The 26393-nt window shown below is 38.0% G+C and overlaps 1 protein-coding gene across 3 annotated transcripts; it reads left to right on the forward strand.

Annotated features, from left to right (window-relative positions):
• Positions 1–1789: 1789 nt before the first annotated feature.
• dvl2 (dishevelled segment polarity protein 2) lies at positions 1790–24333 on the forward strand. 3 transcript variants are annotated; one of them, XM_081357337.1, is made up of 15 exons: positions 1790–2403; positions 10046–10115; positions 10975–11120; positions 12554–12663; positions 12774–12909; positions 13839–13926; positions 14004–14073; positions 14217–14356; positions 15613–15689; positions 17476–17543; positions 18093–18215; positions 18297–18428; positions 18985–19161; positions 19267–19485; positions 22717–24333. In XM_081357337.1, exons 1-15 carry the CDS (start codon positions 2243–2245, stop codon positions 23247–23249), a joined length of 2250 nt encoding a protein of 749 aa, XP_081213463.1. In that variant the 5' UTR covers positions 1790–2242; the 3' UTR covers positions 23250–24333. The 3 variants fall into 3 exon arrangements, with proteins under 3 accessions (XP_081213463.1, XP_081213462.1, XP_081213461.1); XM_081357336.1 differs by having other exon boundaries at positions 1861–2403; positions 19243–19485; positions 22717–24327; XM_081357335.1 differs by having other exon boundaries at positions 1919–2403; positions 18093–18428; positions 22717–24327.
• The last annotated feature ends 2060 nt before the right edge of the window (positions 24334–26393 follow it).

Here is a 26393-nt window from a genome sequence, read left to right on the forward strand (position 1 = left end):
TTCATCTACATATTTTGTAAATAAAGAATGATATTCTCTCTTTTCTCTAATTTTATGTATGTTTTTTTTAAGCAAACATGTAGAATATAGAAGCGAAAACCTCATTGGTTTTTAATTTGAAACAACAACAACAATGATTGGCATTTGATTGTAAGATTTATTGATCTGTAATGCAATGCAGCATCATGGAGACCGTCCAGAATGGGCTTTTTCTGAAATGATAATGAGTCCCTCTTGTGGATGATACACAGGGATACATCTGTGAACGGGTTTGATTGCATGGCAAAGTGTGCTGAAAATGACTGAAAATATTTGCATATAAAATGAGAGATTAATACTTTTATCCTTTTTGGTCAATTTCTGTATATACACAAACCTTAAAATTTTGTTTACAAACATTGAACATTGCAGTAAAATTGTCTAGGAAAAGAACATAACCCTGATAGCAGTTTTGCTAGCACATGCTACATGTAGCATGTTGTAAAAATGAAAAACTGAAGTTTATTGACAATGATTTGAGAATAATTTGTTAGAAAGTGAAATAGGCCTATCTACAGTAAAACTCATATTTACAATGTATTATAGTCTAGTAAATGGGTTTTCAGTATTATTTCAACGGTAAAAATAAATGAAAAAGTATAATTAAATTTTTTTACATTTTTTTTGTTGTTTTTGAAAGAATTGTTATTATTTATATTCATGCTTATTCATGCTATTCAACAAAATTGCTAAGGTGGCATTACTCCTTATGTGAAGCGAGTGGGTCGGTGTGACTGTTTTCCTGCCTTCAAAGCCTGACTATAGTGAGAACCAATAGCATTCCAGCATAAACATTTAATAGGTTCGACCTACTGAATGAACACGCTCCATTTACTGAGTCGGTTTTGAATATGAGCCAGGTTCGGAGCAGCACTGATGTTTACAATAGAATTTTTTTTTAGTCATGAACAAATCATTTTTTAACATATAGGTTAAGTGAATGATTCAATGACTCTTTCATAACTGTCCCTCCATTGACAGCTACGCAACTACCACTTTGACTCTCCGAAGAGTTCATAAAGAGATCGTAAAACTACAAATTGATCGGTTTAGTCCAAATTTAATGAAGACTCGATTGCTTTATATGATGAAGATATTTAATTTAGGCTTTTATTCACATTTAAACATTGATCAGCAAACATAAACAGAAGCTCAACCGAATGTGCTTGACACGCAAGAACAAACATCATTGGTTCTTGCTGAAATCCGAGAGCTTTTTGTCCCTCCATTGACAGCTACACAACTACCACTTTGATGCTTCAAAAAGTTCATAAAGGGATTGTAAAACTATTAATTGTGCTCATGTTCAGGCATATTCACTTGACTTGTTGTGAGAACCAATGAGTTTCATTCTCACGTTACGCAGCACATTTGAGCTTCTGCAAGAACCAATGAGGTTTGTTCTCACGCGTCAAGCAGGTTCGGTTGAGCTTGTTTATGTTCGCTGATCAATAAAATTTGGACTAAATCTCAATTCATATGAATTAATTTTACAATCTCCTTATGAACTTTTCGAGGCGTCAAAGTGGTAGTTGTGTAGCTGTCAATGGAGGGACAGAAATCTCTCTGATTTCTTCAAAAAGATCTTCATTTGTGTTCCGAACATGAACGAAAGTCTTGTTCGACATGAGGGCGAGTAATTAATGCCAGAATTTTCATTTTTGGGTGAACTATCCCTTTAACCTTCACAAAGGGTCAGTGAATGAATCTTTTTAGTGAACTGTTTTAAAAGATTCGAGTCAATGGGGTGAATCAAAATTCCCACTACTAGAAGCTAGTACCACAAAACACTCGTATATGGGACGTGCCCCAGTACAAACGGGCTAGTGGGAAGTCCTGGGCGGCGGGCGCCTCTCTTTCGTCACACGCCGGAGAGAGAGAGAGAGAACTATTCCAAATCTCCCATGTGTTTTTGTAGGGGGGAGGAATGTTGTTAGAGTTTGGCTGGTTGTAGGGCTGTTTTTAACAAACCAAAATCATGAGACTTTTGAGTGCTCGAGACACTTCAAGTTAGGCGCTGTTTTTCTTTGTTTATGCTGGATGCGCTGGCCTGGGCAGTGTTATTGGATAGTAGTATTGTGGTCTAGAGACGACTTTCCTCAACCCCCTTTTTCTCCGGAGCGCTGGCTAACATTAGCAGGATAGCCGCTGCCTCTTCCATACTTTCGTAGAACAACGGGAAAGTTGATTTGAGTCAGGAGACATGGCGGAGACTAAAATAATTTATCACATTGACGAAGAGGAGACGCCGTACTTGGTGAAGATTCCCATAGCGGCTGAGAAAATCACTCTGCTGGATTTTAAACAGGTCTTGAACAAGCCGAACTACAAATTCTTCTTCAAGTCTATGGACCAGGACTTCGGGTGAGTTGAAACACACAAAGATGTGCACGAAATGCCAGAACAAAAACAGCTTTCTTCGTGTTGTAGGAAATGAATATTTGTGTATGTTGTGTTGTAACAGCTTGCTAAGGTTTGGGTGGTCTGATCGTATCAAGCCATCAATGCAAAGTAACTGTGTAACTTTCCAAATGTCTCGAGAGAGTGTATCAGTGGTCTGACTTGGTATAGGCTAATTAAAAAATACTTTGTCCATATTAGTTGAGTTATATACAGATATAACATTGAATGCATATCTGCATAGGTTATTATTTGATTGGCTATCTGGATTGTTTATTAACTTGATTGCTATTATTTTAATTCAATATAGTCAAATGCGAGATATGTAGCCTAATTTCTCTAAATCTTTCAGTTTTTAATGTAGCCTACACCACCGTGTTTTTTGTGTGTGGGGTTTGTTTTGACGAATGATTCATTCAACAAAGGCACATTAAATTGGTCAAAAGTGACATGTACAAAAATATGTTACAAAAGATTTCCATTTTAAATAAGTGCTGTTAACTTATTATTCATAAAAAAACACTGAAAAAGATCCATCACAGTTTCCACGACAATATTAAGCTGTTTTAACACTGATAATTATAATAAATGTTTCTTGAGCGCAAAAAAGTTTAAAATTCAGAAATTGTATTTCGATCATGAGACTGAAGACTGGAGTAATGATCCTGAAAATCCAGCTTTGCATCACAGGAATAAATTCCATTTTAAAATACATTCAACTGGAAAACACTTAAACTTTTTGATTAAATAAATGCGGTGAGTAGACTTCTTCAATAACATAAAATCTTACTGATCCCAAAGTTTTGAATGGTATTGTATAATTTGTTGCCGTTCTGTCTTCTACTTAAACATTAGGTAGATCCTATTCATCATGTTGTGAAATCCTCATCCTTTTTCCCTCTCTTCTTTGCATACATGCCAAGTTTTTAGTGTCCCACTGCTGTCTTGCCGGTCTTTTTTGTAATAAAGAGTGGAGTTCTTTGTCTCAAACCGCATATTTGGCCTGAATCGTCCTGCCATGGACAGAATACCAGCCAATAAATCTCAGCCACGTACTTGTCAGTTATGCATTATCCAGATGCTACAGGAATGTCTGCGGTAATCTTTGCAAATTAGGTTATCATCTGACTGTAAATAGTCCATCAGTTTGACAGCTTACACTTATTACATAGATATGAATCAAAGACGTTCACCTGAAGCACTATAAATGTTGAGTCACTGACGCAAATGTAAAATATTGAGTTGCATTTATTTTATGTCAACAATTTCAGGTTTCATGATGACGATCATATTTATAATGATTCATTTGATTGCTATAATATATACACTACTGTTCAAAAGTTTAGACTGATTTTTTTGTTTTTAAAGAAATTAGGCTAATACTTTTATTCAGCAAGGACACAAGGGACAAAAGGGACAGTCAAGACATTTATAATGATCCTTTGATCAAAAGGGACAGTCAAGACATTTATAATGTTATACGATAATGTTTTCAAATAAGTGCTGTTCTTTTAAACTTTATATTCATCAAAGAATCCAGAAAAAAAGGTATCCCGGTTTCCACAAAAAATATTAAGCAGCACAACTGATTTCAACATTGATTATAAGAAAGGTTTCTCAAGCAGCAAATCAGCATATTAGAATGATTTCTGAAGGATCATGTGACACTGAAAACTGTAATGATGCTGAAATTGAATGACATTTTGAAAAATATTCAAATGGAAAACTGTTATTTGAAGTGGAAATAATATTTCACAATATTGCTACTGTATTTTCGATCAAATAAATACAGCCTTGGTGAGCAGGAGCGACTTCTTTCAAAAATGTTTAAAAATGTTAAAAATGTCAAATGTTTAAAAAAAAGCGTATCGACCCAAACTTTTGAATGGTTGTGTAGAGCAATATATGTTTAGAAAAAATACATATAAAGACTGTGGTACAAAACAAGAAAACCTGCAGAGGGTCTGTTCTGTCTTTTTCATTAAAGCTCCAATATGTAGGAATTTTGTAATAAAATTTCCAAAAATAACTTGCACAGTGTGATATATTTCCTCCAGTTGTGTACTTACAATATCTCAAAAGTCTCCAAAGATTTTTTATTTCAGAGAAATTCCGATTTTAAATAACTGGCCGTCCCGGAAAAGAAATGTCGCGCCTCAGTGACGCAATATCCCTTTTTTCCGGTGTGGACCATGTGATAGGATATTCCACCACACCGGATTTTTTTTTTTTTTTTTTTTTTTACAACAACTTTATTGAGTTTTTTTTCTTATCACAATAAACAATAAAGACGTCTGACAAAGAATAAAAAAAGAATAAAATAAAAAATATGACCCACCACACCGGAATATCGCATGGTCAAATGCGGAAGTGGTGGTTAAAGCGTTATAGCCATAGACTGTATGGTTATAGCTGTTATGGATCACGAACTCTTTGGCGAGTATGGAAGTGCCAACAAAACGAAAGCGTCCATATTCGGATACACTCAGACTGTGTGACAAACGGAGGAATAAAACCCAGATAAATATCGGCCAGGCGTTTTCGAGATGGAGAGAGCTGCGCGTCAATCTTGGACTTGACCGAGACTCTGGTCTCGCGAGTGTATTGATAGACAGATAAGACATGCAACTGTCAATAATAGCACTTATAAACAAAGTTATATTGCTCTTTGTACTTTGGTAAGGCTTTTTATCACGTGTGGTGACCGAGCTTATGGCAGTACAATTAAATACAATCGGATATGATGTTAAAAAAATATATTTAGTCATTACTTGCAAATGTTCGTTCAAATTTACTTTTAGATATTGGTTTGAACACGTTACACAACACGGCATTAACCATAAAAACGTAAAACAACACAACATTAACCAAACAAATCATTTGACAAATAGCTGTATGTTGTAACGTGATAATATAGCATAACATTTCACGTTCCTTGCAGTTCATTAATTATGATGAAATAAAATAATACGATCAGACATACAGGTAATACAAAAACGAATAAATTACCTCATCCGTGATCATGATTCATTAATTCCATGTAGATATATCGCTAGATGCTGAAAACGCATAAAAAAAACGACATCTCCCATCGTCACCTCCTTCATAGCATCATCAAGCTTCGCCTTTGTTATTGTTGAAACTGCGCCCTCTTGTGGTCAAATACCAAAGTCGCATACTGGAGCTTTAACAATGACCATCATTAACAATTACATCAGGAGAGTGAAACTAACATGGTTTTACAGGGATTTGTAAATTAGCATGTTTAACCCTCTGGTGCTGTTATTTGTGCTGTCATATTGACTTAATTGTTACGTTTTGTGTTTTTAGAATTTTTTACTTAATCATAAAGGTACGAAACTTGGTAATGGTTTTGGCACTTGCTGCGTGAACACACACAGACACACACACAAAAAAAACATGGACATGATTCGAAAAGGTTAAATGGTCCTGAAAAAAAGAGTCACAGTTTTGTTCGCGGACAAAAAATGAGCGAATTTCATCTAGTGGAAACGTTTGGTACTGCGGCCAAACGAAATCTTACTGAAAGCTAATTTTTTGAGATATCAACCTCAAATATGGAACACAACCAGTTTAGATTCATGGCTTTGATTTTGTCACCGTTTTAGAGTAAAACATGTTTTGGAAAATATCAAATTTGAAAATTGTATTTTTGTGCACTATGCATAAATTCATTAGGTCTTTTTAGATTGATAAAACTGCATTGCTGAGATCTGTTTTTATTGTAGATTTGACTGTGAAAGCGAAATCTTCAGACTTGATCTTTTCTTCTTTCCTACCATGGAAGAAGGGCCGTCGATGTCTCGTCGGTTTCTCTTATTGCGGTAAAGGGTGGACGTGTTGTTGTTGAACGGCGTTGGATGTGGATGTAAGCGGATACGGCAGAGTGCCGTGATGCTGCCGTGCTGATTCGCAGTGTGAAGAGCCAGCTGTCAGTCTGACTGTGTGTGGCAGGAGATGTTTGGGGAGGGATATGGTCGGAGGGTTGGAGACGGGCCATTTGCTTAGTGTCTGGGATAGAATCAACAGAAAGAGAGTGAATGAGAGCGAAAGGAGCCGGGGACCCCTCGGTCTCTCCAGGGCCCCCTCTACATTCTCTCTGCTGTTTTTACATCCCCTTAAAAGTACAGACCAGATTCCAGGCTGGCTTTATTCCTCTTACCTTGCTTCTTAGACTTTGTAAGTGCAAATCATCCAAATTAAAATAAATATCCAGATGGTTTCTAAGCCAAATTGTAACATGGTCTGCAGACTTAATATGTCCAGAACTCATTCTGTTGCAAGAGCTTTTGTTGAAAGCAGGTTTTCATGAGAGGTTGTGGTTTGAGTGTGTGTGTGTGTGTGTGTGTTATTGTGGGCCATGTTAGAGGTCAAGGGTTGTTTTTCAAGTACAGATGTTGGGCTTAATTAGCGTCATTAGAGGGTTTGGGGGTGGGATTGTTTCACATGCGTTAAAACGCCAGGAGAGCTTTGCTTTCAGGAAGTGCTTTGTGAAATTGTTGAAGAGTTGCATCATAGTCAAATGTTTGTTTGGTGCAGGAGAATTGCCAATGGTTTGTGCACATTCAGACAATGAAAAACACTACAGGCAAGACTTAAACCTAGTCCCAGACTAAAATGCATGTTTTACCTAGAAGCAAATTGCACTGACATATCTTAAAATATTCACATCAGCAAAGTTTTTTTTCTAAGGCACGTTTATAAAAGCTACTTTAAATATCCTAAGGCCTAATCCTGGCTTAATCTAAGCCCTGTTTGTGAAACTAGGCCTTAGAAAAATGAGAAAAACCAAGTAATTTAATATTTATGTAATAATATAACTAATAGTGGTGTTTTCTAAGGCTAGCATCACTATTATACTGCTGATAGATATTCAGATCTTAAAGGGTTAGTTCACCCAAAAATGAAAATTCTGTCAGTAATTACTCACCCTCATGTTGTTCCAACCGCGTAAGACCTTCGTTCATCTTCGGAACACAAATTAAGATATTTTTGATGAAATCTGAGCCATGTCTCACTCCTCCATAGGCTTCTATGTGACCGAAACTTGCTGGCCCAGAAAAGTTATTAAAGAGATCGTTAATATAGTCCAAGTAACTCCAGTGGCTCAATCTTAAGTATATCAAGCGACGAGAATACTTTTTGTGTGCAAAAACAAACAAAAATAACGACTTTATTCCACTATTCATTTCCTTCTCTCTGGACCTCTAGTTGGTTCGCGTAGTGTTTTTGCGCAGCGCGTCTGTGTACACGTCACCACGTAGGCTCACAATTGGCCGAAGCTGGTCATGTGTGTGATGCGTGTTGACGTGCAACACAGACGCGCAGCGCAAAAACACTACGAGGCCCAGAGAGAAGGAAATGAATAGTAGAATAAAGTCGTTATTTTTGTTTGTTTTTGCGCACAAAAAGTATTCTCGTCGCTTGATATACTTAAGATTGAGCCACTGGAGTCACTTGGACTATATTAACGATCTCTTTAATAACTTTTCTGGGCCAGCAAGTTTCGGTCACATAGAAGCCTATGGAGGAGTGAGACATAGCTCAGATTTCATCAAAAATATCTTAATTTGTGTTCCGAAGATGAACGAAGGTCTTACGCGGTTGGAACAACATGAGGGTGAGTAATTACTGACAGAATTTTCATTTTTGGGTGAACTGACCCTTTAACTCTAATTATTAAACTTTGGCACTCTTTGAGGGCTCAGTAGGATTAGGCTACATCCATTTTTATGCCTTGAAAACTTAAACATTTGTTTTTCTGCATATTAGCAATTGTCAACAAGATAATCTGGTATCTGGCTAACAGCCGAGATTTTGTCGGATTAGCAAAAATGACTTGTGATGAGCCTTGCAAGTATCAGAGTATGAATGCTACCATTCAAAAGTTTGGTGTTGGTAAGATTTTTACAAATGTTTTAGAATATCTTCTGCTCATCAAGCCTATATTTGATAAATACTGTAAAAACAGTTGTTTTATGAAATATTGTTACACTTAAAATAAAGGCTTTCTATTTTAATATGTTTTAAAATGCAATTTAGGGTATGTTTACATGACAACGATGTACTAAAAACATTTTTCGCGTACAGAAGACAATGTTGTCAAAATGATCCCGTTCACCACAAAAACGACTAAAAACGCTGTATTATTCATGCCAGGCCAGTAGTTGGCGATGTCACTTTGTCACTTTGTAAAGAAACTATGTGCCTATGGACTGAACATGTAATATACATGTGCATGACGTCACCGTTTTCACAAATTCGCATTTTTGTAGTTTAAATAGAGCTGGTAAACGTATTGTTTTCAAAAACTTTGAAACCCGTTTTGAAAAGTTTGTGTTTTCAGGCCCTTAATACGCCGTTGTTGTTGTGTAACTGAACGGCCGAAACAAAGCTTCCGTTTTTAGTTGTTATCAATGTTGAAAACAATTGTGCTGCTTATTATTTTCATGCAAACCATGATTAATTTTTTTTAAGGTTCCTTTGATAAATTTAAAGTTTAAATGAATAACATTTATTTGAAGTCTTTTGTAACATCTTAAATGTTTTTACTGCCATGTTTGATCAGTCTTTGCTGATTAGTATTCATTTCTTTCAACAACAAAAAAATTCAGTACAAAAAAATTGTGCTTTTTAATGGTAGTGTATAGTTGTGCAAAAGTATGTTTGTTAATTTATGGAATTACAATATACTTAGCTGTATCTTTTCCATCTTGCATATTGAGATTTTCTTTCTGTAAAGAAAACATAATTAATGAAAATATAAATATTTCTTGTGTTATGGTCTGTGAGTGTGACTACTACTAGCCCAATTAGTAAACACTCAGAAAAGTCTTATTGTTGAGCCGTGTTATTGTTCTACAGACATGAATTCACCTCAGATTGTGTGGCTTGTGGGTGAGATGTGATGATTTGATGGTGGTCAAACTTAATAGGATTTTCAATAAAATAGACAGAAAAATTCCATAGTCATATCGTTTAGGAGGAAAACCGAGCCAGGGACCAGACTAACACAGACACTTGGATTGAATCATTGACATTAAAGTGCACCTGTTATGCTTTTTCGAATATTACCTTGAATGCATGTCAACCTATTGTAGCAGACCTCTAAAACAAAATTAGGAACATTTAAAATAGCATAATAGTGGCACTTTAACATAAAACATATATATTAAACGGCATCGTGACAGCAAGATTTGCATATTTAAGTACCACTCATGTTTTCATCATAAATTGTAAAAATCTAGAATATACATTCTTTCTATTAAGTAAAGTCAAAAATAGCCTAAGGCCCGGTTTCACAGACATGGCTTAGATTAAGCCAGGATTAGGCCTTAGTTCAATTAGGACATTTAAGTAGCTTTTATAAAAGTGCCTTAGAAAAACCCATTACTGATGTGAATCTTGATAACAACAGCACTGATTTAAGACATGCCAGTGCAAGTTGCTTTCAGTTAAAACAGCTCAAACATGCATTAGACTTAAGCCTCGTCTGTGACATACCGCAGGAGTATGTGTGCATTTATCTATGGAAATGTGAGTTCCTTTTTAATTCTGTCTCACTTTGTTAACTGTGTCCTCTCAGGGTGGTGAAGGAGGAGATCTCAGACGACAGTGCCAAGCTGCCATGCTTCAACGGAAGAGTTGTCTCCTGGGTAAGAAAACAACTGCTCCTGCTCCAGTTCTCTCTGTCACTCAGTCAGCAGTATTTCTTTCCCTCCTCAAACATTATTTGTTTTACTGAGCTCTCATATGGTGTCATAACAGTTCTCGGTTTTTATGAGTGCAAACTGCACCATTTGACTAAGCTCCGCCGAAGCTCCGCATCCCTGTAGTGACATGTAACAGGCCTGTTTTGATTTATGTCACAGTGAATCTTTACAGAGCACTAAGTGTGTGTGTCAGGCCCTTCACACAGAGACTGAAATCCAGTCTCGCCTAAAATCCCTCAAAGAAAAGCAGGTGCTTAAGTCAAAAGGCCTGGACGAAACCAGACCCACTGGGATGGAAATAGTAGACCACCGTCAGGATGGCTCAAGGTCCCTTGAGAGGGAGTGTACAATAACCTAGCATCCATTAGCATGAAGAAAGGAGAAGGGCATACAATGATACTGCACATCTGAAGTTTCTTTCTCTTCTCAAGAATATGACTTTGACTAACATTTAGCATACTGTGTTTTGTTGCAGATTGTTGATGACTTTTCCACTGCTTGTTTGCAGTATTTGAGCTTTTTTTAAAAGGGTTTTTTACTCTTCCTGTTCACTGTCAGACATTTACCTCTCCAACTAAAACTCTGCATTTAAATTATATTTATGTAAAACCCAGACACTGGATATGTTTGACCTGAAGCATTGTGTGATCAGTTTTACACTTTCCAGTGAGCTCCACGAGTATATGTCGGGTAAAAAATAATAATTTGTGGTCATAAGATCTTTTCCTATAGTTCCTTTTAGTTCCTTGTTTTTTTATGGATCACGTTTCAGTCTTACCTCAATCTTCTTTCTCTCTGTAAGCTGGTGTCCTCAGATACTCCTGCAGCCGAACCCCCAGCCCCTCCAGTAGAGGTCCCATCTCAGCCCTCTCCCCCCCCTCCTCCCCTGCCTCCACCTCCCGCCGAGAGGACCGGGGGGATCGGAGACTCCAGACCCCCTTCCTTCCAGTATGTTAATCTGCATCTCTGTTTCTTGCCATGAATGTCATTTTGTGGTTTCGGTCTGCTGCAGTGCTCAGTCGGTGACTAACTTTACAGCTTTCCTTGAAGAAAGGAACACTTACTTTTTTTGTTTATTTGCTTTTCCAAGCTGTATCATAGATTAGTCAAAATATGTGAAATATCATCAGACATCCTGGTTTAAGGTGCAGTAAGCGATTTCAGAGAAACACTGTTGATATTTGAAATCAGCCCAAACACACACACCCCTCCCTTGATTGCTCCACACCCAAAATGCATAAACAAACAATCCAAGAGTGGATGTCTCTTTATCATAGCTGAAGCGAAGCAAGGAAGAACAAAAAATTAACATACAGTACACAAAAATGTACTGTACATCTCAAATGTACAAATGTACAAAATGTTCAAATGTACAAATGTACTCTCTCTCCTCCCCCATCATGAGTGAACACGCCCCCTACTGCTGATTGGCTCTCTCTCCTCCCCTATCGTGAGTGGACACGCCCCCTACTGCTGATTGGCTCTCTCTCCTCCCTTATCATGAATGGACACGCCCCTTACTGCTGATTGGCTCTCTCTCTCTCCTCCCCTATCATGAGTGTACACGCCCCTTACTGCTGATTGGCTCTCTCTCTCCTCCCCCATCATGAGTGGACACGCCCCCTACTGCTGATTGGCTCTCTCTCCTCCCTTATCATGAATGGACACGCCCCTTACTGCTGATTGGCTCTCTCTCTCCTCCCCCATCATGAGTGGACACGCCCCCTACTGCTGATTGGCTCTCTCTCCTCCCTTATCATGAATGGACACGCCCCCTACTGCTGATTGGTTACAAGTGTGTTTTGCTGCTCGGTCCGATCCACCTTCAACAGTGCTTCTCAGAAATCACTTACTGCAACTTTAAGGATTACAAAGAAATGCTTTTAAAATATGATGCATAAACTTTTTTTGTTTGTTTCTATAGTGCATTATACAGTATTCAGTAAACCAGAACTGGTTTAACCTGGTTAAACCAGGAAAATATCCGTTGCAGAATTAATCATTTATGAAACTGTGAGCATAAAGGACCAACCCCAAACTTTTGAACAGTAGTGTAAAACCTTTGCATGACACCCACAAGGTAATCCAATATGTTTTCGTGTATAAAGTGCCTAAAACCATGAAGTGTTTGTGGTGTCTGACAGTAGAATTTAAGCTGTTAAATGAAAATAACTGTTAAAAAATAATAAATAGAAGGTTAAAAATTCTATGATTTTGTTTTCAGTGTAACTCTCTTGCTCTTGGTTCCTCATCAGAGATTGGTTTTCTAGAGGCAGCTGGCTTTTAAAAAATTAAGTTTCACTCAGCTTGCAAAGATGTACAGATGTGTCTTGAATGTAAAACATTGCATGATGTGTGTGTGTGTGTGTGTGTGTGTTTAGTCCCAACACTACAGGCAGCCGGGAGTCCTTAGATGATCAGACAGAGACGGAGTCAGTCGTGTCTTTCAGGAGAGAGAGACCTCGACCCAGAGAGAGCATAGAGCAACACGGTCTGTCCAGTCTCCTTTGTTGTTTGTTTGACCTAATAATTACTGTGAATTCGACAGTATTTCAGTACGTTGAGAAAGCAGTCCGTGTTGATTTTGCTGCTGTGTTTCAGTTTCAGGTCCGCGTATGAATGGGCAGTCCCGTATGGACAGACACCTGGCTGGGTATGAGAGTGCCACCACAGTGATGAGCAGTGAACTGGACACCACAAGCTTCTGTGATTCAGATGATGATGACACCATGAGCAGGTCAGAGTGTGTCGTGTGCTTGACTGGGGTTGGAGAATGTTTTGTACCTGAAATCCACTTCAATCGCATCTGTAGTTTTTAGGTTGTGTGTGTAATGTTTTATTTAGTGCTCTGAATCAAATGATTGATCTGAAATTCAGTGTGTATGAGCATCTGTGCTTGCTTTTAGTTTGTTTTTAGTCCAGTGGTTCTCAACTGGTCGGTCACAATCCAAAATGGGTTGCATACTTGCTAGGGCTGCACAATACATAGAAATTATTGAAATATCGCAAATGTGTGTATCGTGATATGCATATCGCAACAGCTTGCAATAACTGGGGTCATGAACAAAAGACGAAGAGAAAATCAATCACTGCTCTTGGCTGAATAACTTTTGTAGCTTTAATAAGAATCAGTATATATTTAATTCATAGATTGAAAACTAAGCAGTGTTTTATTTTTACATTTGATTATTCAGTGTCTGTTGTTAAATAAACCTAATGTAGGCCTTCCTGAAACCCTGAACCCCGTGGTTTACACTGCTGGTAAAATAACACTTCTTATGCTACTGTGAAACACTACTGTTCACTTTCAGAAGCTGTAGGGATGTTTTCTTGTCACAAAAAGAATGTGAAAAACATATGTAGGTTATATAATTTTAAATATATTTTAAAAATAATTTAAGTTTTGTGTGTTACACACTTTGTGTACTTTAAATAGACGTTTATTTGCAACAAGGATGAGTTATTGGCTGTTAAGAGCATGAAACCTACAAAATTCAAGAGACATAAAAAAAAACGAATTATAAACCATCTGAGAAATTTTGAAGTTTTTACCATGTTGTGCTGCGACTTGATGTCCTGTATAATAAAACCTTGATTCTGAAGCAAAATGAGTTTGATACTTTGATTATGAATGTTTCTTTTATTTGACTAAATGTGTGTGATCAGGTTCAGCAGCTCCACTGAGCAGAGCACAGCGTCTAGATTACTCAAACGCCATCGCAGACGCAGGAAACAGCGCCCACGCCTGGAGAGGGTATGAAACAGCCATCTGATACTATTGAACAAGTAGTGGTTGTTGTTTTACTGAGTTTTCTTTGTGTTGTATTATAGGCTTCCTCTTTCAGCAGTGTGACAGATTCAACCATGTCCCTAAACATTATTACAGTCACTCTTAACATGGGTCAGTGCCATTTCTTGCCTGTTCTTCCGTGATATTTTCTGCGCTGTTTATATAATATGCTTTTTTTCCTGCTATTGATGAAGTATAAATTGTGTTTAATTCATAATGTGCTCCATACTCCTTCTGTTTGTTGTGTCCTATAGAGAAGTATAATTTCCTGGGCATCAGTATAGTGGGTCAGAGTAACGAGAGAGGAGATGGAGGAATCTACATTGGCTCGATCATGAAGGGAGGAGCTGTGGCTGCAGACGGACGCATTGAACCTGGAGACATGCTGCTGCAGGTGTGTGTGTGTGTGTGTGTGTGTGTGTGAAGAAAGGATTCTATATAGAACCTTAAAAGGTTCTGTCAGGCGCTTCATATACATATATATATATATATATATATATATATATATATATATATATATATATATATATATATATATATATATATATATATATATATATATATATATAAAACCTTTTAACCTTTCCGATTGTGGGATCATTTTATGGATTTAATTTTATTTAGTGAAATTTATTTTAATTCACTTTTAATTTTAATTAAATTTTATGAATTAAGCACCTCATAAACATACTTTATTAGTAATGACAATACTTTATCATGCAGTAAAAATGAAATAACCCATTAAACATGAAAGTATTATGCAATCATGTCAGACATTTCCCCTGAAAGATTAATGGTCTGGCATCGACTAATGAAAATCGGCCAGCTCGAGGGGCGGCACCAAGCATGCATTTGAAAATCTCACTGCACACAATTGGATAACACTACGACCAATCACAACAAGCCCCATACGCTTAGCTACCAGCGGCGCTAACTGGTAGATTAGACTCTTGCCGTATCCGGTCGGCAAAACAGTAAAAACACCCTTCTTGCAAAGGAACGATTCGAGCGCCGTCTTCTGTTCCTCTTTTAGATAAAAAGCCAAGTCTAACTCGTTCATTGTAGCGGCCAAAGCCGTTTCAAACAACTGGTGTTCATCCATAGCCATCTTGCAATGTTTACTAATGACTTCGACGTCACAGCGCTGTCGTCTTCTGTTTAGATCGGCTCTGGCCCGCCTATATCAGATAACCCGATGTGATTGGTGCAGCTCGGCTACAAGGGCATATTTAATGAGCATCATTACTCAACGCCAGAGCGACTCGCTGAGCAGATTCAAATTGTGCTCTCGCCAGAACTCTGGATTTCCAGGGTTCTATATAGAACCGCATTGAAACTTTTTATTTTTTCCTAAGAGTGTAGAAAATACGTGATTAGTGCTTGGAAATCAGGCTCAAAGCGAGACCTGCACATTATAATCTCTACTCGATGGGCAACCAGACAGTCAGATGACTGAGTTTTAATTCCCGTCGAACGCAGTGGCTTTGCGTTAAAATCTGAAACCATGTACTCAGACCGCACCCAGCTTCAAGGCACAAACATTGGGAACATTTCAATAGTAATTACCTCTAAACAAGAGATCAGTCCTTTCACTGCTGCAGGGTTGTGTTGTAATGACTGGCTCTAATGTTTCTTCTCTTTTCTGTGCAGGTGAATGACATCAACTTTGAGAACATGAGTAATGATGATGCAGTCAGGGTGCTCCGTGAGATCGTCCACAAACCGGGGTGAGTCTGTGACAATTACCCTTGAAGTCCCCCTGTGGTGAAAATCCAGCTTTTAATGTTGTTTATATGTCTATGTGGTGTTTTTAATATGCTTTAAGACAAACCGTGTGCAAATTCATAAGTCAACACCATTGCTGAGTATTTTCTCCTTAAAACTGCAGTGAAACAAAGACAGTCTCAAAAACACAGTTTGAAATCGCTGGTGTTTCTGACGTCACAAACTACCTTGTAACCAATCAGATCAACCTGTGTTCATCAACGAGTGGATCTCTGAGTTGGTGTAAGTGAGTGGAGGCGGGGCTCATTTACATATTCATAGAACTGCATATACTAAATGAGGCAAGGGTGTAGAGTTACATTCAAGCTATTTAAAGGGATACTCCACCGTCTTTTCATATTAAACTATGTTATTCCCTTAACTAAGACGAGTTGATACATACCTCTCTCGTCTCAGTGCGTGCACTCAATCGCTCTGGCGCGCGGCGAAACTTTGTTATTCCGCCATACAATATAGTTATCCATTTTACACGCTTAGGAAAGCGCAATGTTTTGTTTTGTGTCACCGTCCTAGGTCGAGTTACACTACGCGAGTAACTGTGTTTAAATAGGGAAACCGTGGAGGTGTTTGGTAGCTTCTCTGCTTGGCCCGTATTGAATGAACTGAGTGAACAAAGTTTCGCCGTGCGCCAGAGCGATTGAGTGCACGCACTGAGACGAGAGAGGTATGTATCAACTCGTCTTAGTTAAGGGAATAACATAGTTTAATATGAAAAGACGCTGGAGTATCCCTTTAAAGGCATGACGAAAAAAAAAATCAAAAATGTTTAAGTTTAATTAGTTTTAAGGGATAAAATTATTCTCTACAGGGGGACTTTAAAGGTGCTGGATGTCGTTTTTTTTCCCCACGATATTAAAGCACAAAAATACCATAATATGTTTACAGAGATTTAGGAAACATGCTTTTTCAGAGATTGCAGATTCTACCCGACCTAAAAAGCCTCGGCATCCATCTAAAAATCTCTTATGTCCAGAGGCATATTAAAACACGGATAAATCAGCTCATTAACTGACAGTGTAAGGCTTGTCACCTTCCGTTGTCAATTGCTCTTATTCCTGTTGCGTGTCCTCAATCTGGCAACCCGCGTGAGCGTCCAGTCTAAGGAGGACGGGGTGGGGGAAACCAATTTTACATCTAAGCTTGTCGTCCTAGAACGTCACACATTTATTTCTTTTATGCTTCCTGACAAAAACAATAAATATTTGTAACTAAAGTACAATACAATGAAGAGAAAAAGGTTCGTATTAGTGGTGTAATTGGAGGTTTAGCAATGTATTTTCTCACTGTTGCGCTACCAGAGGAAACTATCTATGCATCCATCTATACATTTTCACATCCCCCAACTCAAAGAAAATCTCACTGGTGGAAACTGGTGTCACTGGTCAATACAACATTGCGGTGCTGTTTATACGTATTTGTCGTAAATATAATGCTATATTTTAAATGCAATCATTCTGACACGACTTGAAGGGAGCATTACAATAAGAGTACAGTAGTGTCGCATTACATTGACATTACAGCACATTACATTGACAGCCAATCAGAATCAATCCTGCTTTACAGAGCTCGAGCATTTAAAGTGGCGGACGACTTAAATGCAGCACGTGCTTAGAATAAACAGAACAATAACGTCAGCTGGTGTGGACGCTAATATATTTCTCGTTCTTAGTGTGAACGGGCCTATTGCCTTTATCCTGCAATGTAATAATATCACTTTAATTCTCTTAGACCCATCACTCTGACTGTGGCAAAATGTTGGGATCCTGCTCCTCAAGGCTATTTCACCCTGCCACGCAGTAAGTCTCTTTTTAATATTATATATGAATAACTATGTAACTGTGATATTACATAAAATGTATTAGACCCAATAAATTGGGGTTGGTATGCTTGTATTTTTTTTTTTTTTTTTACAGAAATAAATACTTTTATTCAGCAGGGATGCTTAAATCAAAAGTAGCAGTAAATGCATTGTTATTAAAAAAAAAATCTGTTCCTTTGAACTTTCTATTCATTAAAGAATTTTGAAACAAACAGTTTTCACCATTGATAATCATAAATGTTTCTTGAGCATCAAATCATCATATTATAATGATTTCTGAAGGATCATGTGACTCTGAAGACTGGAGTAATGATGTTACATTTTACAGTATATTCAAATAGAAAACAGTTATTTTGAATTGTAACAATATTTCACAATATTACTGTATTTTTGATTAAATAAATGCAGCCATGGTGAGCAAAAGAGACTTCTTTCAAGTCTTGCCATCCCAAATGTTGTTTTTAATGATGATGAGATGATATTTGAGATCTGTTTATCTATCATCCTTCCTCATCGTCTCTGTCAGATGAGCCAATCCGGCCCATCGACCCGGCAGCATGGATCAATCACTCGGTGGCTCTCACGGGGGTGTTTCCGTCCTACCCAAGCAGCACAATCACCTCCAGCTCATCTGTCACTGAAACTGAACGTGAGCATTACGCTGATTACTCATCGTTAGCCTACACTCTCTCTCAGCCCCATCATTCTAACTGTGTTTCTCTGTCTGTAGGCTTTGACGAGTTTAACCTGTCTCTTCGCTCTGACATGGCATCTGTTGCGAAGGCCATGGCATCTCCAGAGTCCGGTCTGGAGGTCAGAGACCGAATGTGGCTGAAGATCACAATCCCCAATGCTTTCCTAGGTCAGAGACTCGTTCACTTTTCGCCTGCTTATACTGTGGCCTTAAAGTATGTGCTGTTTTTGTGAAGAAAAATGACATACCTGTGGGTGTCTAGCAGAAGAGTAGGCAAGCTTTGAGACATACTACTACATCATGATAGTATCAGTCAGATTGTTGAACGTGGATTAGCGAAGTTTCTTATGTGTAAGTGTATGGTGTGTATGAATATTTTGTGTAATTTTTAATGTACCAGGTTCTGTCGATATGCTGGCTGTTGAGTCAATTACAAATGCCCCTTTTAGGGGCCGCCCCCTTTTTCAGCAGTGCTAGTTCTGGAAGTATTTTTTTTAATTCACCATTTTAAAACAGTCTTCGTTAACGAGTTATAAGCCATGAAACAAGCCGGTCAGCTGGTCACAACATTACATCATTACTATTTAGGATGGATATTATGTTAATTGAGCAACTATAGCAACTGTTCCCGAATGAACTTTGTAATATGACTGAGACAAATGGGCCTTAAATCTAATCTCATGGTTGTTTTTCTCTGGCTTTATGACTGTGTGTGTGTGTACAGGTTCAGATGTGGTTGAGTGGTTGTACCATCACATCGAAGGGTTTCAAGACCGACGGGAAGCTCGTAAATATGCCAGTAACCTACTAAAGGCTGGTTTCATCAGACATACAGTTAACAAGATCACCTTCTCTGAACAGTGTTATTACATATTTGGAGACTTTAGCAACTGTGAAAATTGTAAGTAGAACTGGCGTTTCTTTTAGATAATGCTTTAAAGAAGGAATACACAAGAAATGTGTTTCTTTTTCACTTACACAGACTCTCACGACCTTTTCCTCTCAGACATGGCCAACCTTTCTCTTAACGATAACGATGGATCCAGTGGCGCTTCAGACCAGGACACTCTGGCCCCTCTTCCACTGCCAGGGGCGACCCCGTGGCCCCTGCTCCACTCTTTCACGTACCAGTACCCTCACCCTTATTCCACCCAGCCGCCTCCCTACCATGAGCTCTCCAACTACAGCTACGGCCCAGGCAGCGCGGGCAGCCAGCACAGCGAAGGTAACCAGCTACACTCACCCTCAGTGTGTGTGTGTGTGTGTGTGTGTGTGTGTGTGTGTGTGGACGTACTCGACACAAATATATGGAAATGTAATAGTCAATAAAAGTCCACATACACTACTGTTCATAGGTTTGGGGTCAGTAAGATTTTTTTATTCAGCAAGAATGCATTAAATTGATAAAGTGACGATACAGATTTTTATATTGTTATAAAAAATCTATTTCAAATAGATGCTTTGAATTTTTCTACTCACATTTATTTGTATTGCACTTTTCACAATACATATTTCAAAACGGCTGGTTTCTACATTACAATTTTGAGTCAAAATATGTCAAAAATGTACAGTTTTAAGATCATATAAATCATGCAGTTAGCTCATATCATTTATTAATTTAGACTGAAACTATGAGCTCATTAAAGCAATTATTACTAAAATATTAAACATTAAGAATCTCGATCATTGCTTCCTGAAATTTTAAGCCGCACAACTGTTTTCAACATTGCTAATAGTAAATGTTTCTTGAGCAGCAAATCATCATATGAGAATGATTTCTGAAGGATCACGTGACACTGAAGACTGGAGTAATAATGCTGAAAATTCCGCTTTGCATCACAGGAATAAATTACATTTTAAAATACATTCAAACGGTAAATAGTTATTTTAAATTGAAATAATATTTGACAATATTATTGTTTTACTGTATTTTCGGTTAAATAAACGCAGTCTTGGTGAACAGAAGAGACTTCTTTCATTTACATTAAGCGAAACGTTACTGACCCTAAACATTTAAACTGTGGTGTTTGTCCATTGATTTTCATTAAGGAACTAAGGCTGTGAGAAAACGTTGAATAATATGCATTAAAATATAAATTAATATAGATATAAATTTATCTAATGGTAAAATAGTAATAATAATAATTTATTTATTTTTACATTCCGACTTGTCAAACACTTTAAAGTGCCCCTTTTATGCTATTTTAAAGATTCCTAATTTTGCTCCTACTACAACAAATGTACGTGCATTCAAGGTCAAAAACACTTTAATTTTCTTTTTATATACATTACACATCACCTGATTTCTCAAAGAGTCTGAAACGGTACTTTCGAAGATTCAGTCTCTCTAAACCCCTCCTTACCGAGAGCCTGCTCTGCTCTGATTGGTCAAGACTAGGGTTGGGTACCGAAACTCGGTTCCAATAGGGAACCGGTTCCGACGTAAACGGTAGTAACCAGACCGAATAAGAACGAAACTTTCGGTGCCTGACGTTTTTTACCGCCCCCTATAAAACATCTCGCGGCACGAATGATCCAATAATAAAACATCTCCAGTTAACCAGCAGAGCATTCATTTAGTTTGTTTGTTAAATAAGAGATCTAGCGCTGAAATGTGTTTTTTAAATCAAGTGATCAAAGTGCTCGTTGCCGCTGCGATCAGTGGCGCGGATACAGTGTTTTCTCTTGGCTCGCGCACACACTTGTCTTCACTCGGACGCGCACTTCAATACGTTGCGGAAAACGATCTATTTACGAGGCGCCGTCTATATATGATTATGTGCGTGGAGAGTTTGTGTGTGTCTGTGTGTGTGTGTGTGTGTGTGTGTGCGTGTGCGCGCGCTCGCATCTCAGATGAGTATGTGCGCGGAGAGTTCCACGCGTCTCGTGTGTGTAGAGTTTGCGTGTGTGTGCGTGAGCGACTTTAGAAGTTGTGCATTTCATATGTATTAGTTTGAGCATTCAGCAGTATACATGTAGCCTATGTGTGACTACCTAGTACATGTGTATGCAAGGGTTTCATATGTGCGTGAATGAAGTTTGATTTAAGCCCTAGACGGCGCCTCATATCTATTCGTTCTGGTGAAATCTCAAAATATAATGGACACAAAGTGTCCCTGCTTGATATACAACCACTGATGAGCATAATCGGTTTAAAAAAATAAATAAATAAATAAAAAACTACGAATGCGGATTAGAACCCAAAACCTCTGACACACACGCTTGACTAAAGTTCATGTTCAGCTGCCAGTGTTCCTCTTCGGGTTAGTCTAGTATTTTAATGCCAACTGCAAATCTTGAATATCAAGTATGAAGTATATCAATATCAAGAATATTTATATGGCTATACTGTGTGTTAAATATTTCTGCTCAGTGTCAGATATTTCTCTGATTTGTAAAAGTCATAATATGAGAAGACAAAATTTTGATCTTAACTCAAGTGTTTTGTGCTACATCAGTAGCCTTTTAAAGGGCACAATTTTTCATTTAATCAGAAATCAGAAAATCTTTTTCAGAAAATCTCACACACACACACACACACACACACACACACACACACACACACACACACACACACACACACACACACACACACACACACACACACACACACACACACACACACACACACACACACACACAGAGGTATTTTTTATTTTTTTGATAAAGTGTGTGCGGTTTAGTTTTCTTAAGTACCGTTTCAAGAACCGTTTAAGCACCGGAACCGTTTGAAAAATACCGAGTAGGTACTGGTATCGGATAAAACCTAACCAATACCCAACCCTAGTCAAGACGGTCCAGTCTGTTGTGATTGGTCGACTGCTTACAGCATGTGTCTGAAACCAAACAACCATTACCATGTCTGAACTTCTGCTCCGGATCTTCCTCAACGTTTGATACACAATGATACGAACAGTAACGATGGCGTAGTTTTTTTTCCATATCAGTTGCAGCACGGGTCTTCGTCCGTTTCAAATGCATGAAAAGCGTCTTCTCAACATGAACAACACGAACCAAACTCTTCCAGTCTCAGCTACAACTACAGTGTTTGAGGGTCAAAGTAGACGTTGTTCACAGGCAGCCAATGAAGACCAGACTGGCATTATGCAAATTTGTTACATTGTTACATTGGTTTGTAACAGGAAGTGAGCCAATTCAACAGTTCAGAATCAGTTCTTTCTTTTAGGAGGCAATAACTTTATTTATCGTGCACTTTGATCTTTAAAACTTTGCAGACCTTTTACATTCACAAACAGCGATATTACACACTGCATGAAAGGTAATATTCGAAAAAGCATAATAGGGGCACGTTAAAGTTCTTTTTGTAACTAATAGTGCTATACAAATAAAATGTATTATTATTCTTAATATTATTAATTGTTTCCAGCTGCTCTGTGAAGAGGTTTGTGTGTCCACAGAGCCTATTAACAGCTGTTGTGTTTCGTCTCTCTCTCAGGGAGTCACAGCAGTGGCTCCACACGCAGCGACGGAGAGAAGCGAAGGGGAAGTAAAAGTGCATCCGGCAGTACGGTGGGCGGCAGCGTCCGTGACGATAAATCTCCCAGCGGGGGCGGGGCTGACTCGCGCTCCGGCAGCGGCAGCGAATCAGATTACTCGGTTCGCAGCGGCCTGAGACGAGACCACGGCTCAGCCACGCCCAGCGAACACAGTCGCTCGAGCCAGCGCTCGCACCATCGCGTCCCGTCCGCTCACCTCGCCCCGTATCCGCCTGGAATCCCAATCCCTTACAACCCGATGATGGTGATGATGGTGCCACAGCACGCACACCTAGCACTTGGAGCCCCACACACACAAGCCCCTGCTCTGCCGCCCCACCACGCCTTGCTGGCCTCAGGCACTCCAGGCGGTCCTCCTGGAGCTCCTCCAACCCGAGACCTGGGCTCCGTCCCACCTGAGCTCACTGCCTCCAGGCAGTCGTTCCACTTGGCCATGGGCAACCCCAGTGAGTTTTTCGTGGATGTGATGTAATGAAGGATGTAGCCGTTGATGCATGATGAAGGAATAAATGCTGAGAGGTTTGTGATCACGTGATAACTGTGAGTTCTACTCTGCGACGGACAGAGATGTAGTTTACTGTATCAGTGCAGCTCTTTAGAGTTAGTGTTTGTTCTTGACGGTAGGAACAGGGTTTATGGAAGGGTAGGAAGTCTTGCATAGCAGACTTCAAAATCCATTTTTTTTTTTTTGTGGTATTAACCGCAACACGGTCTGGCCTTCTGAACGACTGTTTCGGGGTGAAAAGAATTGGCTCATTCTTTTTTCCGAGTGTTGTTAGTTTTCTTTAAATTTTCCCACAAATTGCTGGAAGGCCTTTGGTTAAGCTCTAAGAAAGCTTCTCGTGACTTTCCAGAAAATATTTTCAAGTATGCTTTACACACCTTTGAAATGACCAACAACATTAGGACATGAAATCCACTGGAACGCAAGCAAAAATATAACTTTAAATGAATAAAAGCCATTCAAAAACCTTTAAAAGGATTCAAATTGTTTGAAACAGTTGATCAGATGTATCTTTTTTTTAAGTAGTGCTTACCAAGGAATTCTGAAAGCTTTTCTCTAATGTACTATGTACTGTATTCTTTAATAATTGCCATTGTAAACTGTCTTTGTACTGCTGAACGGAGCCAGGGTTTATGGAAACAAATATTTGGTTGTCGTTTTCAGAGATTTCAAGAATCGTTTTGGTTCCTGGTCTTAGAAAGCAGTCCCTTTCCAAGACCCTCACAAATAGGCAGATTATAAAATGGCTGTACTAAAATGGTACACACAGAGGAAGTTTTAACCTCATAAAAGGTACTTTCTGGGTAGAAGTGGTTGTTTTTTCTTTGTTTTTTTCTACTCCAGAGCTTTTTTTTTTTGTCTCTTTGTATGGTTGATAATCATAGCGCCTTTTTTTATATGAGTGTATAGATATACAAGTCCAAGTATGCAAGTCCTACATAACGACCGAGTCTCAATGGAATGCCATGTTTAAGTGTTACATTTTGAATATCATCATACTGTCACTTTTGCATGTCTTTAATCCAAATAAATGTATGATAGAATTAACTCCGAAACTAGTCATTTGTTCTCTAAGAATTGTCAAGTGTTTGATGATAATGTCTCATCTTTGTGTTTGTTACAATCTTTGTCTTAGGTACTACTGTAGATATACTGTATACTGTTTATATGTACAGTATATCACCACCAGGGGCGAGTCAGGCCCTGTTTACTCCTGGGATTAAGAAGTGTTTTAGTCGATCACAAGTGGACGACGCTAAATACAGGTGTAAACAGGGTCTAAAACATTTTGAGCTTGTCCACTTTCTACCACTTCCAGAGGTGGTTGAAAACACATTTGACTGGATTGCTTTCATAGTGTAAACACTCATGTGATCGAATGTGTTCAAACAGCCACAAAAGACCGTCTTCTCTCCGTCTACTGATCTAATGCGTAACATTATGAGGAGCGCTGGCCAGACCGGGTTTAAACTTTGTCGGCTGGAGACCCAAGTTTGGTTTGAAGAAGAAAAACACCAAACACAATGTTCTCTCACCATTCCTGATTTCTAACACACACTCACAGTGTTCGGCTGATCTTACGGCTGTCAGACCAGAAACTAAAGCTGATGCTCTCCGTATGTTTTTCTGTTGTTTGTATCCGTGTGCGTTCATTTGTAATTTGCGTGAGCTTATTTTGTCCATTAGATTGAAAGATCTCACAAAACCCACACATTTCCCCGCTCATAGATGTTATATACACATCTATAGTTAGAACCCCCTCAGGATGTTGAAATGAAGTGTGAATCAGCTCGAAATTTAGATTTTTATTCACACAAAATTTTTCCTTCCAATGCAGCTCTCAAATCTCAATCTCCCTCCCGCATAATCAAACTGTTTCTTTGGGATCACCAACAACACGTGCCCGAATCAGTGGCATTGTGGGTTGAGGTATGTGTGATGCGTTATGGTGCCATTTCTAAATTGATTGCAAATTAGACTTAATGAGATAAATAACTTTTAAGGGCTGTTATAGTGTGGTTCCCCTTGCCATTTGACAGGTTTTATAACAAACTGTCATTGTATACAATTAATTTTAGAAATTCTCCTTTTGTTTTCCACTTAAAGCAAAAAAAAAAAAAAAAAAAGCATGCAGTTTTGGAACAACATGAGGGTGAGTAAATATTCTTCAGAATGTGTATTTTTGGATGAAATTACAATACTATTTAATATATAAGCTAATATATTAGTTTAAAGTAGTTTAATAAAGTTGCCTCTGGAGACCCATCATTCCAGTGTCACATTAATAATTATCCAGAATTTTGTATTTCTTTTTTGGGAGTTAACACACCGCTCAAATGTTGACAGGTAAAATATTATACATTTATAAATTACAATATTTGTTGGTCAAGATATTTTTCTATGTTGTCTTGCTGTTGGGTCATTGTGTTCAACCGTGGAAATGTACAATCGTTTTTCTTTTAATCAAGACTGTATAGTAATTACATTTTCAAATATCAATGATGAGAATTATTATTAAATGCACATTCATTTATATTTCAATTCGTTTTATTATTATAACTACTATTATTATGACGTTATTATTATGATATAGCGAACATGTTATCACTTTCTAAGATATTCAAAATAGCTAGTAGCCTATTTAAGGAATATAAGGAATTATATAAGCCATCTCTGTCAAAAATTAGATAATATTGAGTGAATAGGCTACTCTCCGTACATAGTATACGCTCTATATACAGTACCAGTCAAAAGTTTGGAAACGTTACTATTTTTAATGTTTTTGAAAGAAGTCTCTTATGCTCAAGCCTGCAGTAAAAAAAAAAACAAAAAAAAAAACGTAATATTATGAAATATTACAATTTAAAATAATGGTTCTCTTTTTTAATATACTTTAAACTGTAATTTATTTTTGTGATGCAAAGCTGAATTTTCCTTCAGAAATCCTTCAGAAATCATTCTAGACTGGAGTACTTGCTGATGAAAATTCAGCTTTGCATCACAAAAATAAATTACATTTTAAAATATATTAAAAAAGAGAACCATTATTTTAAATTGTAATAATATTTCATAATATTACTGTTTTTTTTTTGTTTGTTTGTTTTTTACTGC

Source organism: Scardinius erythrophthalmus (genome assembly GCF_964197995.2).
Source record: "Scardinius erythrophthalmus genome assembly, chromosome: 2".
Taxonomy (NCBI): domain Eukaryota; kingdom Metazoa; phylum Chordata; class Actinopteri; order Cypriniformes; family Leuciscidae; genus Scardinius; species Scardinius erythrophthalmus.